At 49.1% G+C, this 19,000-nt stretch overlaps 1 protein-coding gene across 1 annotated transcript in view; it reads left to right on the top strand.

Annotated features, from left to right (window-relative positions):
* The first annotated feature begins 6,535 nt into the window (after window positions 1-6,535).
* IRS1 (insulin receptor substrate 1) overlaps window positions 6,536-19,000 on the top strand; it is a 62,271-nt gene continuing 49,806 nt past the window's right edge. Inside the window, exon 1 of the mRNA XM_052662287.1 lies at window positions 6,536-10,836. Coding sequence (XP_052518247.1) covers window positions 7,108-10,815 — 3,708 coding nt within the window. The 5' untranslated portion in view covers window positions 6,536-7,107 and the 3' untranslated portion in view covers window positions 10,816-10,836. The remainder of the gene's footprint in view (window positions 10,837-19,000) is intronic.

Below are 19,000 nucleotides of genomic sequence, written 5' to 3'. Positions count from 1 at the left end.
AAGAAAAAAAGATGGTTTTTAATCTTGCATTTAAGGAGACAATGTGAGAAAAGTGAAGGTCATGTGGATCCAGCAATTCTTTGTTAGTAAAACCTATTAGCTTTTATCTCTAGAGCCCTGGGTACGTAGATGTGAAGTCACTTCAGTCGTGTCTGACTCTTTGTGACCTTGTGAACTGTAGCCTACCAGGCTCCTCTGTTCATGGGGTTCTCCAGGCAAGAATACTGGAGTGGGTTGCCGAGCCTTCCTCCAGGAGATCTTCCCGATCCAGGGATCAAACCCCATGTCTCTTACGTCTCCTGCACTGGCAGGTGGGTTCTTTACCCGAGCCACCTAACAGAGGCATTGAAAATTCATCATTACTTCAATTTCTGTAAAGAAACAAATATTATTTTGAAGACATTTTTTAGTTATCACATTTTATACTGAGTGCATTGCACCAAAAACCAAACAAAAGAATCACAACTTTAAGATGAAAGATAAGGCAAAATCAACAAGAAGTGTTATAAAGTTTACAAACCCTTCTAGACATGTGCTTTTCTGCATAAAACATGTCTCTTTAAATACAAGAAACAGCTGAGGATTCTTTCTTTAGATTAACTAAGTTATCAACAGATTTGATGGCATTATCTAAGAGGACAAATTGCCAAACCTCAGTCCTCACCAAAGAATGCAAACGAAAATGAAAACATATTAAAGCAATCAAGACAATTTTCAAAATGCAAAAGCAAGTCTTTCAGATAAGTGTCAGTTATTAAGGGCTAACCTAAAAAAATCACCAATTGGTAAAATTTGTGAAATGGAAAAATTAAACAGCGGCATAAAGTTTTCACCTCCTCCCTTTCCTTCAGCCTCATCCATCTATTTATTTCTGGCTTGCATGCGTGGGTGCTCAGTTGTGTCTGACTTGGTGACCCCACTAATTTCCGTTCATGGGAGTTTTCAGGCAAGCATACTGGAGTGGGTTACCATTTCCTTCTCCAGGGGAGCTACCTGATGCAGGGATTGAACCCTTGTCTCCTGTGTCGGCAGGCGAATTCTCTACCACTGAGCAAAGCCCCTTATCTCTGGCTTAATTTATATCAAAACCAAAAAATGTCTTGAAATTCTCTTTTGAAAGTATTAGTGTATTTCTGAAATCCTATTCCCAAAGTATTTAATTAATCTTCCTGTGTGCCTAAACCAGTGATTCTCAGATTTTACTGTAACATTCTCCGGGGCTTCCCTGATGGCTCAGGGGTAAAGAATGTGTCTGCAGTGTAGGAGACTAGGGTTCGATCCCTGAGTGGGGAAGGTCCCCTGGAAGAGGAAATGGCAACCCACTCCAGTATTCTTGCCTGAAAAATCCCATGGAGAGACAAGCCTGTGGGCTACAGTCCAGTCGTCACAAAGAGCTGGGGACCCAACTGAGCACTCACAGTGCATTTATCATCACACTTTGGAAAACACTAACACAAATGTTTGGGAGAGAATTAACTCTTCACACTTGTCAGAAAGATTTAATACTTGAGATTGAAAAGAGAAACCTCTATGCTGTATTGTCCTAGTTAAGTAGATTTTCTTTATTGCTGTTGTTCTTGGTATGCATACAATCCTAAAATGTAAGTATCTTGCTTGACTTTCACAGCATCATATTACTGTGCCTTTAAATGAACCATCAATCACCTAGAACTTCACTACTGACAGTGTACTGCCCGCATCTACCCCCTGGCAGAATCACGTCACTGGAAGTATGTAACAAATGCAGACTTCAGCCTGCCCTAGACCTTCTAAATCAGAACCTGCATTTTAACAAGATCCTCAGGTTTAGATGCATTGATCTTGCTAATTTTCCAGCTAAATGTGATTTTTTTCAGCTCACTATTTTGATTTCACTATTTCACATTTTTAATCTAAAAGGATGAAAGATTTTAATTATGAGAGGAAATAAGGTTATTAAGGAGAGAGACAACTGAAGGGCCCCAAGTTGACTCTGTGACTTATGACTTTTAAAATCAGAAGGCAGTTGGTTTTTATGGAATCTCACCTGAGATCATGGTGCTCTGTAGATCACAGGGGCCTGAGACCCCAGTATCCTGAACTGTATTCGTTTGTATCTCTTCACTGTAAGCTTCTTGTGGGCAGGATCCTTTTAGGGTATTTAAATCTTCTGTGGCCAGCCTAACGCCTAACCCAAGGAAGTGCTCCAAAATACCTGAATGGGGGGAAAAAATTGCCAATCACTTATGAATTATATCCACCCTTCAGGTTCAAGCTTTCCTCCAAAATATTTCTTTTGTTATTTTGCCTAGCATAATCTCCACCTGCTCTAAGTAAATACCACTTATTTGACATTTAATGCTAGTGGTAAATAACCCGCCTTCCAATGCAGGTGATGTAAGAGATGACGGTTTGGTCCCTGGGTTGGGAAGTTCCCCTGAAGGATGACATAGCAACCCATTCAAGTATTCTTGCCTGGAGAATCCCATGGACAGAGGACCTTGGTGGGTTACAGTCCAGAGGTCCCAAAGAGTCAGACAAGACTGAAGTGACTTAGCATGCACGTGCATGCACGTGCATACACACACACACACTTTAGTTATCAATTATTTTGTATCTCTTATTAGCCCACCAAAACTGTAAAAAGCTGCTTCTTTTTATACTTTTCATACTGTCTTGCAGAGTAGGCATTCAAATATTGCTTACTACTGAGAGCAATCTTAAAAAAAAACACTGAAGTTAGAAAATCTATACAATTTTATTTTGCTCCAAGCATCATTTTAAATTGTCCAAACTAATTCTAGAGTTGGTAATATTTAAACAGCTCCTCCAGTTGCGATCTATTTCACTGAAATAAAGCATCCCTTTGATATAAGAAATACTTTTAAATTTTCAGATGGTTAGTTGACCCTTCAGCCAACTCAATTCTCATTTTGGTTATTTTTGCCAGTAACTTATATTTCTGTATGAACTTGGTTTGATCCCTGGGTTAGGAAGATCCGCTAGGGGAGGAAGTGGCAACCCACTCCAGTATGTTTGCTTGGGAAATTCCATAGATGGAGGAGCCTGGCAGGCTAGAGGCCATGGGGTCGCATGTCTGACATGACTAAGAGACTAATAACTGTCACACTTTAGCCTGTTATGCAAGCCATCTCTGAGTGTCCTATAGATGGCAGCATTGAGCAATAGATTAGTATTTGATAAGGATGCTGTTTTGGTTTCTGAGAATTTTCAGTTGGGAGTCAATTTTTCATACAGTATATTTCATATAGTACACCAAAAGACTAACTTAGCATAGGCTGGCAGGATAATACTTATACCTGCTCAAAATTACTTCAGTTAGTTTCCACAAAAGCATCCTTTCTATTTTGTATCTAATTCATACATACATTTCCAGAGTTAGCTCAACCCACTAATAAAAGAAAAAAGTAAAGAAATATGAATTACTATAGCATAATTTTAATTAACTATTAAACACCTTTAACATTGGTAGCAAAACATCAGCAAGTAGGAAGAAAGAAAGAACAAGAACATCTTACCATCAGTGATTATCTATGATGGGAAGTCCATTGATTTGGAAAAAAAAAGTCAACAATCTGACTTATTTCACGATTTTAATGAATATATTAGCCACTGAAGTTGTGCTTTTAGAGATCCTTTCCCACAGAGTTTTTTTTAAAAAAAAGCTTTTATAATTAAAAAAATAACATTTTTATATGATCAAAATTCTAACCTGTGAAGATTTTTCTAAAATATTTGCATATTAAGTTGATCTTTCAGATCCCTCTTTCTCCTAGAAAAGAGTATTTTGTTTCCCATAGAGGTATACTACCTTCATTTACCTTTATTTTTGAAGGGTGGCATCATTTCTAAAGTAAATGGGTTTGGATTATGTTTCCTACAAAATGTGAAATATTCTCCACCCCCACCCTGCGCTAAACATCAAACCTGTAAAAAGCCATTTGGTCTTAGATTACATTGTTACTAGTAAACAACACTTTTACCTTTTCCCCCTCTCTCTCCAAGGGTAAAACCCCACAATTACTTTACTACTAACTTCAGACTGCCCTATTCGCATTCCCCTCTTCTACTCTCCGTAAAACACGCTATTCCCTCAGAATCCCGGTCACTGTCATTGCCGCCTAGTTACCGGATTACATCTGCTATTTATAGCTTTGCTGTTGTGGGCACGTGTGCCCACATCACCAGGCTGTCAGAGGGAGAGAAGGGTGGGCTTTCAATTCAACAGCGTGTACACAAATTACAGATGAACAAGGCTCAGATGAGGCTGCATGATGGCAGGGAATAAGAAGGTGAGGGAAGAAATGAAAAGCTCCCAGGCTTTGGTGGGGTGTAGCTCCTCTACAGTTACCGGCTACCCCAGTTCACGTATCACACGCTGCTGAATGGCGCCTTTGGTTCTTTTTCTTTCTTTCTTTTTTTCTACTACGCTTTGCAACCTACCTTGGTACCCTCACCCTCTCTCCCCACCTCCCCTCCTGCAGTGCAAGGTTTGAAAGACAGGCAGCCCCACCAATCAGCAGGCTATCCTAAGAAACTCTCCCCGCCCCTCAGCCCGGTATTAGGCCCAGGCTGGCTTCTCCGCAGCCCAGCGGGTCCTGCCCAGCGCATGCCCAGCGCCTTCACTGCCGCGAGCATCGGGCAATGCTCGAGAGCTGGCGACTAGGCAGGGTCTCCTGCGCGGTGGGGGTGGTGGAGACCCCCAAACAGGCCAGGACTGGGGTGGTAAAATAAGATAACGTGAAACAGATGAGTCATTTTTTAAAGGGTCCTTAATGATTTGTAGATCACCTTAACAAAAAACTTTGGGGAGCGTTTGCTTGTGGTGATTGATACCGCAAGCTAACAGCCTAAGAGTCTCCGCAAGTAGACCCAAGCTGCTGACCTCTGCTACCCACGAAACACCCATTTTCCTGTACAGCTCAGCTGGCACCGTCCTTGTTTTCTCCCGATTATCCTTGTAGTCAAGGGTAAAAATTTTATGGGGTGGTTCGATGGGTGTGGAAGCTGTGTGTGAAACAGACACTTCGGCCAATGTTTACCCAGTAGGGTTTTGGCCTTACGAACCCTCTGTAGGTCCCTAAATTTTTTTTTTTTTTAATCACAAATAGCTTTCGGAATGTGATAAGGGGCGTCTCATTTTCTCCCCAAGCCTTCACCCCCAAGGTGTGACTCCCCGACCGCTCGCTAGGATGAGGCGGGAGTGGGATGGGGTGGGGAGAAGCTGTGATATTTACATTCTCTCCCTAATAGATCAGCAGCTAACCCCACCACTCCGGACACACGACACTTCCCCCGAACTCTTGTTTGGGAGTGACCATAACCTCCTCCTTCCCTCCCCCAGCCGCTGCCCTTGGGCGTCCCTCTATTCTTTCGTGGTACTTCACTGCAGCAAATTCGGGGATTCCAAGGTGAAAGGCTGGCCCGGAAGTCCTTTAGTAAAACCTCACGAAAATACAGATAGCACCACGGCCTATCGCACTGAAACTGAAATCCAGCTTTTAGATTTCTAGGGAGGGAAGAAAAAAAAAAAAAAGCCTTGACTAGAAACACTCTCTCCTGAGGGGCTGCTCTTACCTGTTAGGTAAGATCCAGCCCAGCTCTCGAGTCCCCTCCTCCCCGGGCCCTCCCACGCAGAGCCCAGTAGCCGCAGTGCCCCCCCGTCGCCCCCCACCCTCACTCCTGCGTCTTCCCGGGTTCGCCCCCCTCCCCCCTTTTCCCAGACTCCCCTCGTGCTTTCGGGGAGACACCCAAACACCCCCGCCCGCTCCCGCGGCGGGGATTCCTGCGGGCCGGGGGGCGCCCTGGGTGGCGCGCGAAGAGGCCGGCTCTGAGCCCAGGCGGCCGGCCGCGTAGGGGCGCTGCCCGAGCGCGGTGCCGAGGCCGGGCGCGGGCGCCTCTGCGGCACGGCCGGGGGGCGGAGAGGGGCGGGCGCGGGGCGGGCTCGGCCGGGAATGTAGAGACCCGGGCGGGAGCCTCCCGGCGGCGGCGGCGGCGGCCGGGCTGCGGAGCGCGGAGGCTCCGTCACGTGTTTTTTTCTCCTCCCGAGTGAGACGGCGGCGCGGTCGGCGCGCAGAGCCAGACGCCGCCGCTTGTTTTGGTTGGGGCTCTCGGCAACTCTCGGAGGAGGAGGAGGAGGGAGGAGGGGATAAGTAGCGGCAGCGCCTCCGGGGGAAGAGGCGTCTTCCCCCGACTCCTTCCCCAGCCTCCCCCTCGCACCCCCGACCCCCCCCCCCCCCCCGCCTTCGCCTCCCGCCCTCGTCCCCTCCCCTCTTCCCCGGCCGACTGGAGCGAGGGGCAGGGATGAGCCTGTCCCTTCGGCGCGCCCCCAGCTCCCCAGGCTGCCTAGTCGCGTTTCGCGTGGAAAAGCCACTTTCTCCGCCCGCCGACATGGGCCCGATCGGGGGCTGCAGAGGACGCGTCCGCGGGCTGCGGCAGCAACAGCAACAGCCGCAGCGCCGCGGTCTCCGCGATTGAGCTGGTATTTGGGCGGCTGGTGGCGGCGGGGACGGTCGGGGGGTGGGAGGAGGCGGAGGAAGAGGCGAAGGAGGAGGAGGAGGGAGAACCCCGTGCAACGTTGGGACTTGGCAGCTCGCCTCCCCCTGCCCAAGGATATTTAATTTGCCTCGGGAATCGCTACTTCCAGAGAGGAACTCCGGAGGGAAGGCGCGCGCGCGCGGCTGGAGGGGCCAGGCGAGGACCCACACACACACACACACACACACACCCCGCCCGCCCGCCCGGGCCGCCGCCTGCCAGCGCCGGACTCTGGCCCCGGCGGCGAGAGATGCATCTTAGCTTCTTCCCGACCGCGGCGGCTGAGAAGAGACTTGGCTCTCGGGGGATACGGGCTGCACTCGCGCCGGACGCGTTGCCTCTCCCCCAGGGCATAACACGCCAGTAAACTCAGGTCGGGGCTATCTCCTTGGCGCAGCTGCTGCGTCCTCCCTCGACCGCCCCTCCCCGGCGCAGAGGGCGGCGTGGATTTCGGAGTCGGGGTTTCTGCCTCCTCTAGCCCTGTTTGCATGTGCGGGGCCGCGGCTAGGAGCCTCCGCCCCCCACTCGGTTGTTTTTCAGCGCCTCCCTCTGCTCGGCGGCGGCGGCAGCATGGCGAGCCCTCCGGAGACGGACGGCTTCTCGGACGTGCGCAAGGTGGGCTACCTGCGCAAACCCAAGAGCATGCACAAGCGATTCTTCGTGCTGCGGGCGGCCAGCGAGGCTGGGGGTCCGGCGCGCCTCGAGTACTACGAGAACGAAAAGAAGTGGCGGCACAAGTCGAGCGCCCCCAAACGCTCGATCCCCCTGGAGAGCTGCTTCAACATCAACAAGCGGGCGGACTCCAAGAACAAGCACCTGGTGGCTCTCTACACCCGGGACGAGCACTTTGCCATCGCGGCAGACAGCGAGGCCGAGCAGGACAGCTGGTACCAGGCCCTCCTGCAGCTGCACAACCGTGCCAAGGGCCACCACGACGGGGCCGCGGCGCCTGGGGCGGGAGGCGGCGGGGGCAGCTGCAGTGGCAGCTCCGGCCTCGGGGAGGCCGGGGAGGACTTGAGCTACGGGGACGTGCCCCCAGGACCCGCCTTCAAGGAGGTCTGGCAGGTGATCCTGAAACCCAAGGGCCTGGGTCAGACAAAGAACCTGATCGGCATCTACCGCCTCTGCCTGACCAGCAAGACCATCAGCTTCGTGAAGCTGAACTCGGAGGCGGCGGCCGTGGTGCTGCAGCTGATGAACATCAGGCGCTGTGGCCACTCAGAGAACTTCTTCTTCATCGAAGTGGGCCGTTCCGCAGTGACGGGCCCGGGGGAGTTCTGGATGCAGGTGGACGACTCCGTGGTGGCCCAGAACATGCATGAGACAATCCTGGAGGCCATGCGGGCCATGAGCGATGAGTTCCGCCCTAGAAGCAAGAGCCAGTCCTCCTCCAACTGCTCCAACCCCATTAGTGTGCCCCTGAGGAGGCACCACCTCAACAACCCTCCACCCAGCCAGGTGGGGCTGACCCGCCGCTCGCGCACCGAGAGCATCACGGCCACCTCCCCAGCCAGCTTGGTGGGCGGGAAGCAGGGCTCCTTCCGCGTGCGTGCCTCCAGTGATGGCGAAGGCACCATGTCTCGCCCTGCCTCAGTGGACGGCAGTCCTGTGAGTCCTAGCACCAACAGGACCCACGCCCACCGCCATCGAGGCAGCTCCCGGCTGCACCCGCCTCTCAATCACAGCCGCTCCATCCCCATGCCTTCTTCTCGCTGCTCGCCTTCCGCCACCAGCCCCGTCAGTCTGTCGTCCAGCAGCACGAGTGGCCACGGCTCCACCTCAGACTGCCTTTTCCCGCGGCGGTCTAGTGCTTCTGTGTCTGGTTCCCCCAGTGATGGCGGCTTCATCTCCTCCGATGAGTATGGCTCCAGTCCCTGCGATTTCCGAAGCTCCTTCCGCAGCGTCACCCCAGATTCCCTGGGCCACACCCCGCCCGCCCGGGGTGAGGAAGAGCTGAGCAACTACATCTGCATGGGAGGCAAGGGGGCCTCCACCCTCACTGCCCCCAATGGTCACTACATTTTGCCCCGGGGTGGCAATGGTCACCGCTACGTGCCAGCCGCAGGTTTGGGCACAAGCCCAGCCCTGCCAGGAGAAGAAGCAGCCGGTGCGGCAGATCTGGATAATCGGTTCCGAAAGCGGACTCATTCTGCGGGCACCTCGCCTACCATTTCCCACCAGAAAACCCCGTCTCAGTCCTCTGTGGCTTCCATTGAGGAATATACTGAAATGATGCCCGCCTACCCACCAGGAGGTGGCAGTGGAGGCCGAGTACCCAGCTACCGGCACTCTGCCTTTGTGCCCACCCACTCCTACCCAGAGGAGGGTCTGGAAATGCACCCCTTGGAGCGGCGTGTGGGCCACCACCGCCCAGACACCTCCAGCCTTCACACCGATGATGGCTACATGCCCATGTCCCCAGGGGTGGCCCCAGTGCCCGGCAGCCGGAAAGGCAGTGGGGACTACATGCCCATGAGCCCTAAGAGCGTGTCTGCCCCGCAGCAGATCATCAACCCCATTAGACGTCATCCCCAGAGAGTGGACCCCAACGGCTACATGATGATGTCCCCAAGCGGCAGCTGCTCTCCTGACATTGGAGGTGGGCCCAGCAGCGGCGGCAGCAGCAGCGGCGCCGCCCCTTCTGGGAGCAGCTATGGCAAGCTCTGGACAAACGGGGTAGGGGGCCACCACTCTCACGCCCTGCCACACCCCAAACTTCCGGTGGAGAGCGGTAGTGGCAAACTCCTGTCTTGTACAGGTGACTACATGAACATGTCGCCCGTTGGGGACTCCAACACCAGCAGCCCCTCCGACTGCTATTATGGCCCCGAGGACCCCCAGCACAAGCCCGTCCTCTCCTACTACTCATTGCCAAGGTCCTTCAAGCATACCCAGCGCCCTGGGGAGCTGGAGGAGCCCCGGCACCACCAGCACCTCCGCCTTTCCTCAAGTTCCGGTCGACTCCTCTACGCTGCGGCCGCAGAAGATTCCTCTTCGTCCACCAGCAGCGACAGCCTGGGCGGGGGATATTGTGGGGCTCGGCCAGAGCCTGGCCTCCCACATCTCCATCATCAGGTCCTTCAGGCCCATCTGCCTCGAAAGGTGGACACAGCTGCCCAGACCAACAACCGCCTGGCTCGGCCCACGAGGCTGTCTCTGGGGGATCCCAAGGCCAGCACTTTACCTCGGGCCCGAGAGCAGCAGCCGCCACCCCCGTTGCTGCTCCCTCCGGAGCCTAAGAGCCCAGGGGAGTATGTGAATATTGAATTTGGGAGCGATCAGCCAGGCTACTTATCAGGCCCGGTGGCATCCCACAGCTCGCCTTCCATCAGGTGTCCGTCCCAGCTCCAGCCAGCTCCCAGAGAGGAGGAGACGGGCGCAGAAGAGTATATGAACATGGACCTGGGGCCGGGCCGGAGGGCCACCTGGCAGGAGAGCGTGGGGGTTCAGCCGGGCAGGGTGGGCCCGGCGCCCCCTGGAGCTGCTAGCGTGTGCAGGCCGACTAGGGCAGTGCCCAGCAGCCGCGGCGACTATATGACCATGCAGATGGGCGGTCCCCGGCAGAGCTACGTGGACACCTCACCTGTCGCGCCCATCAGCTACGCCGACATGCGGACGGGTGTCGTGGAGGATGCCAGCCTGCCCGGGGCCACCGCGGACGCTCCCTCCTCATCCTCGACGGCCTCTGTTTCCTCCACTGCACCTCCGGGAACAGGGGAGCTGGCGGCCCGCTCGGCCCTGCTTGGGGGTCCGAGCGCCTTCACGCGGGTGAACCTCAGTCCTAACCGCAACCAGAGTGCCAAAGTGATCCGTGCCGACCCGCAAGGGTGCAGGAGGCGGCACAGCTCTGAGACCTTCTCCTCTACGCCCAGTGCCACACGGGTGGGCAACACGGTGCCCTTCGGAGCCGGGGCTGCCGTCGCGGGCAGCGGTGGCGGCAGCAGCAGCAGCGCCGAGGATGTCAAACGCCACAGCTCTGCTTCCTTCGAGAACGTGTGGCTGAGGCCCGGGGAGCTTGGGGGAGCCCCCAAGGAGCTGGCCCAACTGTGCGGGGCCGCTGGGGGTTTGGAGAATGGTCTTAACTACATAGACTTGGATTTGGTCAAGGACTTCAAACAGCGCCCTCAAGAGCGCCCACCTCAACCGCAGCCTCCTCCACTCCCGGCCCCTCATCAGCCTCTGGGCAGTAGTCAGAGCGGCCCCACCAGCCGCTCCAGCGAGGATCTAAGCGCCTATGCCAGCATCACTTTCCAGAAGCAGCCAGAGGACCTCCAGTAGCTCAACTGGACATCACAGCAGGTGCGTTTCATGGTGACAAAGTCAGAAGACAAAACTACTTTTAACCTGGTGCTCGAATTCTGTGCCCCAGGGCCCTTCCCTCTCCTCCCTCTGCTTCTGTAGGGAGTGCACTCCTGGGAGGGAGAGGTCTTGGCACAGGAGGGGACATGTGCCTGATGGTTAGATAAATCTATAGGAGCAGCCACTCCAGAGGGCTTTTCCCCTTGAGATTCCCAAGTGAAGTACTTTAGTATTTCCAAGACATATATCCTGTTAATGCCAGTTCTGAGGTTTGTGAAGTTCGTTTATAAGAACCCTGATCTCCTTATGGAAGTTTTCTTTTGACTATATACTGAGGTCAGTCTCTAGAAGGGACAGTTCTACAAAAAACATTTGTTAATCTAGGGGCTAAGCCCTTCATTTAAAGGTAATTTCTCAGAGCTCTTAAGGGTGATCTTATCAAGTTGCCCTGTGTACTTTAGTTCTGTGATTTCACAATACCAAGGCAACATAAGTAGTAGTGGGAAACATCAATTTTTATTCCTGTTGCCCAAAAAAGATTCAGAAGTAAGAGCTTGCTTTAGGCTTACAGATTTAGAGAAATAGCTGTCTGTGTCTACGGCTCTCTTTAAAAAGTAATTATTGGTGACATTTTGTTTCTGAATGAAGATTTATGAAATGTTACCCACACATGGACCCATCACCTCACAGGCATGGCTGCTTTTACACAGTGAAGTCTGCATGCATCTGGGACCCATTATTGAGTTAAGAGTTATGAAAATTCATCCCACCATGTCAGCCTTACAGTTGTCTGTTCTTGCAAAGGCCTGTACAGAGACCCCCACATAGATCATATGGGGGCTACTGTACATCTTCTGTAAAATTACTTAACATTTTTACTTTGAAAAGAAATATTAGGTCAGGAAGATGGAAGAGTTTGGTTTTCATCTGCATTGAATGTTAAGGGCTAAACCTTGTCCTTTTTGTAGGATATTTACTGTTTACCTTTTAAGTTCTAGAGTGGATGCCTCACTAAATGTTGAAAGTTGGCTTTGGGTCTTCTGTGGCTAAGGCTGTACTGAAAATGAAAAACATTTCTAATAGGAAATTAGCCTGCCCTTCATTCTGTTGAGCCTTTTTTTCTGGTGGTCATAATTGTGGGAAGAGGAGAGGAGTATAGTTTGCAAATAATGTGATGAGTTGGCAATGTAGACGTTTCCAGCATTTGGAAACACTTTATTCTGACAAACATTATCTTGTGATAACCTTTTTATATATGTTTCATCAAATGTGCTTTTACATTATTCTTCTTAATATGTGCCCATCCATAAGAAATTCATGTGTATATTGGGTTCCTTTTCCTATTGATTCTACTATTTGACCCATATCATTTGCTGTTTTCTGGAACAAGGTGCAGGTATAGAAACAATCAAACTAAGATTTTAGGGGATATATATTATGCAAAACATTTATCTGATTAGTATTTAGATTTATATTCATGATTCCTTCTCTAGAAGAGAGATTTAATTGTGTGCATCAACAGTAAAAATTTTGGTTGTTTCAAATGATGTTTTGGGACATGTGGATCCCTCTAATACTTTAACTGTTTGTGTTGCAAAGTTTCTCATTTATAAAAGAATGGGAATTTGAAGGGGGAAAAAAAATCCCAACAGAACCAAGATTTTGATTTTAAAGAAGAAAGAAGAGGCTAAGAAACAATAAGTGTTCCTCACCTGTTTTCTTAATTTGATCAGGGTTTTTTGTTGTTGTTGTTTTTGAAAGTAGAATAAATAATATTTTGCTTTGAAGAAAGTTGACCAAATAAAGTTTTCATTTTTCAAAACGGCTTTAAAATAAAATCCTCCTTTTATGGAGGATACATTAAAAACAAACCAACCCAAACAAAACAATCTTCTATTCTTAACTTTCTGAGGGAAAATGTAATATTCTGGAACAACCATATAATCATTCCTTAATAATTTTGGAGCAGCAAGAGACCAGCAATGGACAGCACCATGCCAGAAAAATCCTACAGTGTGTATTTGTAAGATGTAAATGGAGAGAGGTGAGGGTGTGTGTGTGTGTTTTAAGTGAGGCACCAAATGCTACTTGGCACATTTACATCTTGAATTCTGCTTGTTTGCCTTTGCCCTGTTGCCTTTAAATTTGTAATTTAATAGGTAATTATCATATGAAACAAAAAGAAATCAAGCCTGTCTGTGGCAAACCCCTTTGCCTGGGAAGGAGTTATGTTACTTTGTGAAAACGTTGTTTTCCTAACTTCTCAGCAATTGCTATCTTTGCCTGTCTTTCCTATTTCTCAGGTAAAACCTAAAGCAGGAAAAGGAATGAGGGGCTTGGAGATGTGTGTGTGCTCTTTCCCTTAACCCCTCAATTTAATCGTCTCTGCTTGTTGAATGTTTCTTACCGTCTGTTACAGGAGAATGTTTTGAGGCATTTAGCGCAGGTGCCCAGGAGTGTTGGTTGCCCTTGATTCACCTTCTGTCTGATCACCTTTTCTGTTTCTCTTCTCCTCTCTCGTCCATCCATGTCTCCTCTGGGTTCTAACCTGCTGTATTTTTTTTTCCCCCGTACCCTCCTCTCCCATCCTCCTTGTTTCCCACCTCTTATTTCATGTTCCTGCCATTGTCTTTTTTTTTTTTTTCTCTCTCTCTTTCGCTCCATTTCAGAATTTCGCAGTACTTGTGGCCTACTCTCCCCAGAGTTAATGGAGAGCCCCAAAAGCAGGGCAGAAAGGGCACAGCAGCCAGCTATCTTCAATCAGCGTTTACCTCAAGTTTGTTTTGTTTGGAAACTGCAGCCGGGCAGGTAGAGCAGGCTTTGGCAAAGACATAGGCTCCTGCCATTTATTTTAGGTTCCTTTTTTTTTTTTTTTGGTCATTTTGTTTTGTCCCCTTGGAAAAAAAGTCCATTTTTCTTCCTTCCACTGCATTTCCTAGTCGAGATTTCCAGGACTCCTACCTCCAAGTCTGCTTCTCATCTCTCCTTCCCCGTCCCTCCCTCCTGTCACCTCGCTGTGTGGCCTTTTTGTCTGGCACTTTCTCATCTCCACGGTCACCTCTGCTTCTTGCGTGCCTCTCTATTTGGCGCTTGGCTCCCCCTCCCTCCTGCAAGCCCTTTTTGACCCCGGGATGGGGGGGTTAGTATCGAGGCGGAGGCTACTCTCAGACTCCCACCCGGTCCGCCGGTTGCCCGAGGGCGCGGGGGCGGTCCGGCCCCTTTCCGCGCACCGCGCGTGGTGGGCGGTGGCGGCGGCGGCAGCCGAGCCCTTGGCCCCAGCAGAGCGCGGCAGAGACTGGCCCAGAGTGGGCGGGGCAGCCGGGCGCTGATTGGCCCCCGCCAGAGCCAATCAGCGCGAGCGCAGGCCCTGCTGCAGCAGTGGTGGGGAGGGGCCTCGGGTGAAGGGGGTCGATTGGGGGCCCGTGGTCCGGGGTCCGGCGTGGGCGGCGGGCCAGGCATCCGGGCTGTAGCCTACCGCTCTCCCGCCAGCCCTTCCCTCTGGAGCCGGGAAAACGGAGCCAAACACACGCCCCCTCCACCCCCTTCCCGGAGGATGTTGTGCACTCGGCCCTATTAGTGTGCATCCAGACCAGAATCCTAAGAATGAGAAAGTCCAACCAGCCCACTGACCGAGGCCGGAAACGCACACTTCCTCTTATATTTAATTGAGAAAAATCCAGGCCGTGGCCATGTGACGCGCCCCATTTTGTTTCCCTCCTCTCTTTACTACGGCTTACTACTACTACCCGTTCCTGTTCCTTCACCTTCCCAGGAAGCTACAGCACGTGGCTTAGGAGTGATTGGGTTGGCTCAGGAGTTTTCCATTTACTTCTCTTACTATTGGGAGGGAGGAGAGAAAAACAAAACAAAACATTGGAGTAGAAAATACAAGTGCTGTGGCAGGCACCGTGTGGGGATCATTCGGGAAAACGTTTGGCTTGAATTTGCCTTGGAGTTAACACTTAACTGAGTGCTTGCAGTTTGCAAAGCACGAAGCTAGGTAAGATCAACAAAAACTGACCATCCTAGGCCCTCAGGAGTTCCTGGTGAAATGAAAACATCTGATACATCCTTGCCAGTCGTGAGAATCTAGAGATTCATTATAAGAGCTTCGGTAGTGTTCCTTACTGAGCTTGGAGGTAATGCGGCTTGCTTCTAAAAAACCGATTTTTTTTTTTCCCCACCAGTGACAGCTCATCAGACAGGCTGGACGAACTGATTTTGAAAGCTTGCTAAATTTGTGTTGTGCTCCCTCAACATAACCAAACGTCTCTGCGCTGTATAACCAGATGAAATTGGAAATTTGTTCACATTTGTCTTTTCTACAGTAAAGAGGGAAAATAACAAAGAGGAATTCCATGGAAGTATTTTCTTCTCTCCATGCCTCTCAAATAAGTATTTCTCAGCAGCCAGCAATCACTGTTGCAGTCACTGAATCATAAGCCCCAAAGGCAGCATTTTTCCTTAGGTGTCGATTGAAACATCACAGGTGAAAATGTAAGGAAGTAATTCTATGCCCCCTGAGTAATTCTGTGCCCCAATACTGTGAGCAGGTGGGAGCAAGCTTCTCTGTTCCAAAAAACTTTGAGCATTTCATAATTTTCATAATTTCTACCAATGTTTGGGTAGCTTTTTGTTTAAAAAAAAATCCATAAAATTTTCACATATTGTTATTTATCTGATTGCCCCCCCCCAACCCACTCAAATAAACGCTATTGCTAAGATTGTCTTAGGGTCACACAGAGTCGGACGCGACTGAAATGACTTAGCCACAGCAGCAAGAGACTTGGAATTCAAAAGGGCATACCTCCCTCCCCTCTCCCTATTCTTTTCTGTTGTTGTTGTTTGTTTATCAAAATTCCTGGAAAATAATTTACCGCCATCTTGAATGATACAATGGAAAGAACAGTTTCTGGGAACCAGAGATCTTGGGTTGTAACACAGCCTGTGTCCTTTGCTAAGCCGGGTGACCTTGAGAAAGTTGCTTAATCTCTCTGGACCTGTTTCCTTTTCAGTAACTTGAGAATTTTGTTCTAAATTATTCTAACCTCTTTTGCAGCTCTAAACATAGTGATATTTTGTAGAAAATTACAGATATTCTTTAATGGGTCAGTTGTAATGAGGGTTCTTTCTGGAGAAGCTGTTGTTGGGGTTGTAATGAAGTGCTTTAGAATATTCTGTCCTGTTCTACCTTCTGAATCACTTTTGATTTGATTCAGGACTGATTTCAACCTCTTTTATTTGGATGGAGCATTTTCAGGTTTTAACAGACCTTAAGACAAACCTTCCTGACTATACCAGTCTAAATTTTTAGAACTTTCTCTAAACTTAGTTTGGCTCCTCTCCCTCCTCCCCTTTTAAAAATAAAATTTATGTAAGGATGCAACTTGGGGAAGACTCTTGAGAGTTCCTTGGACACCAAGGAGATCAAACCAGTCAGTCCTAAAGGATATCAGTCCTGAATATTCATTGGAAGGACTGATGCTGAAACTCCCAATACTTTGGCCACCTGATGTGGAGAACTGACTCATTTGAAAAGACCCTGATGCTGGGAAAGATTGAAGGCAGGAGGAGAAGGGGATGACAGACGATGAGATGATTGGATGGCATCACTGACTTGATGGACATGAGTTTGAGCAAGCTCCAGGAGTTGGTGATGGATAGGGAAACCTGGCGTGCTGCAGTCCATGAGGTCGCAAAGAGTCAGACATGACTGAACTGACTGAAGGATGTAAGTTACCTGCTGATTCCTTCACTTTAAGGTCAGCTGTTGGAAGCACCCCTCCCCACCTGACAATATGCTGCTGTTTAGTCACTAAGTCCTGTCCCACTTTTTTTTTGCGACCCCATAGACTAGTCTCTGGTGGCTCAGTTGGTCAAGAATCTGCCTGCAATAAGGAGATCCAGGTTCAATCTGTGGGTGGGGAAGAGCCCCTGGAGAAGGAAATGGTAACCCACTCCAGTATTCTTGCCTCAGAAATCCCATGGACAGAGGAGCCTGCTGGGCTACAGTCCATGGGGTCACAGAGTTGGACATGATTTTGGGACTGACTGCACCACCACCAAGACTGTAACCTGCCAGGTTCCTCTGTCCTTGGGATTTTCCAGGCGAGAATACTGGAGTGGATTGCCATTTCCTTCTTCAAGGGATCTTCATGACCTAGGCATCGAATCCCTGTCTCCTGCTTCGTAGGAAGATTCCTTATTGACAGTTTAGGTCAGCTTTAACCAATCCATGTCTATGACGTTATTCTGTTGGAATAGAGTTGGTGGACTGTTTATGGATAATGTTTCTCAGTTGTTCCATCAGAATCCTTCAGTGAGGTATCCACTTGAATGAATGGAGAGGAAATCAGAGAGGCCAATTGGGAACTCTAGGAAGTCATGCACAATTTTTTGTTTGGTCTTATTTTTCTCTGTTAGGTGTGTGAAAAAGCTCAAAGCTTCTCTTGCTGGCGGAAGTTAGCGTAGTCCAGTTTTTGTACTTCAGATTTTTGATTGGTCGTCTGGGCTGTTCATTGCTTTGCTGACCCAGTGTAACCCTCCCTGACCAGTTGCCAGTGCTTTCAGAAGGTCCTAGCCTTTGGGCACTTCCATGTGGATTTCATAAATCATTAGAATAGTCTATTGACTCTTTCATTCAAAACTTCATTGACCTAATGCTTTTCCAGTCCTCCTCCTATAATCAGATATGTTTCTTAGCTGTATTGTATATAAATGATTCCTTTTATTTTGGTGGGTTGGTAGTTTTAGTATAATGGAACACTTCACCATTTTGTTTTGCTTTGTTTTAAAGAAAACCATTTCCTCAATTATTTCCTCATGTTACATACTTACTGGAAATTGTATTAAGGGAAAATTGCTTCTGGTGGATTAACTTGAAGTCAGTTTCACACCAAATATTCTGTAACTTTTTTCATACTAGTACTTTTCTTGTATTTAAAATTATAGATACTGTACCACATTTATAATTATGTTCAGTTTAGTTCAGTTTAGTCGCTCAGTCGTGTCCGACTCTTTGCGACCCCATGAGTCACAGCACACCAGGCCTCCCTGTCCATCACAAACTCCCGGAGTTCACCCAAACTCTTGTTCATCGAGTCGGTGATGCCATCCAGCCATCTCATCCTCTGTCATCCCTTTCTCCTCCTGCCCCCAATCCCTCCCAGCATCAGAGTCTTTTCCAATGAGTCAACTCTTCACATGATTCAGCTTTAGCATCATTCCTTCCAAAGAACAGCCAGGCCTGATCTCCTTTAGAATGGACTGGCTGTATCTCCTTGCAGTCCAATGGACTCTCAAGAGTCTTCTCCAACACCACAGTTCAAAAGCATAAATTCTTCGGTGTTCAGCCTTCTTCACAGTCCAACTCTCACATCCATACATGACCACTGGAAAAACCATAGCTTTTGGTCTTAGAAGCTCTATTATTCAAAGACATTTCCCCCCGCCTTTGGGTGGGTGGGTGGCTTTTATTTTTAGTAGTGAAAACCTCTAACCCTCTGATCTCTGGTTCCTGAGCTTGCTTCTGGCGGGAAGTATAATCTCTTTTGAGATTTTGTCATTTCTCTTTTCTCTCTCTTTCTTTGTTTTGATGGTGTGCAGTCATACTTGTTTTTAAGCTTGTAGTAGTTTCTTCTAGAAATACTAAAAAAAAGCATTTTAAAAAAAAGGTCCACCAAGTTTTATGATAGTTTACTGTATCCAAACCTTTTTTTTCTTTACTGTTTCGGTATAGGCAATGCATGTAACGTGCTATAAGTGTCAAGTGGTTTACACATTTTTTTAGAGGTATAGAGTGACCGTTTAGGCTTCCTCCCACTCCTGTACCCGTTTGTCTTCTCAGAGGTCACCACCAACACTGTTTTATTGTTTATCTTTCCAGAGATGAGCTGCTCATAAATCTTGAAACTTAGTTATATAAAGTTGGTTACATGCCCAACAACTCAGACTCATGGAAGAACAGGCTCAGACCTCACATTTCTGCATGAAAGGAACACAGCAGACAAGATACCTCTTACAGCGGATTCAATGCCTTGTCCTGTTAAAGGGAAAAAGAGAAGTACTCTATTTTCCATGCCTCTTTTGAATCGTCAGGTTAAAATAAGCATGTAACCCAGGAAGAAGAAAAGCATTGGTTAAGAAATGGTCTCTTTTTCTAACT

Source organism: Budorcas taxicolor, chromosome 2 (genome assembly GCF_023091745.1).
Source record: "Budorcas taxicolor isolate Tak-1 chromosome 2, Takin1.1, whole genome shotgun sequence".
NCBI lineage: Eukaryota > Metazoa > Chordata > Mammalia > Artiodactyla > Bovidae > Budorcas > Budorcas taxicolor.
The sequence above is the reverse complement of the archived record's forward strand: the minus strand, read 5'-3'. Positions and strand labels throughout refer to the sequence as shown.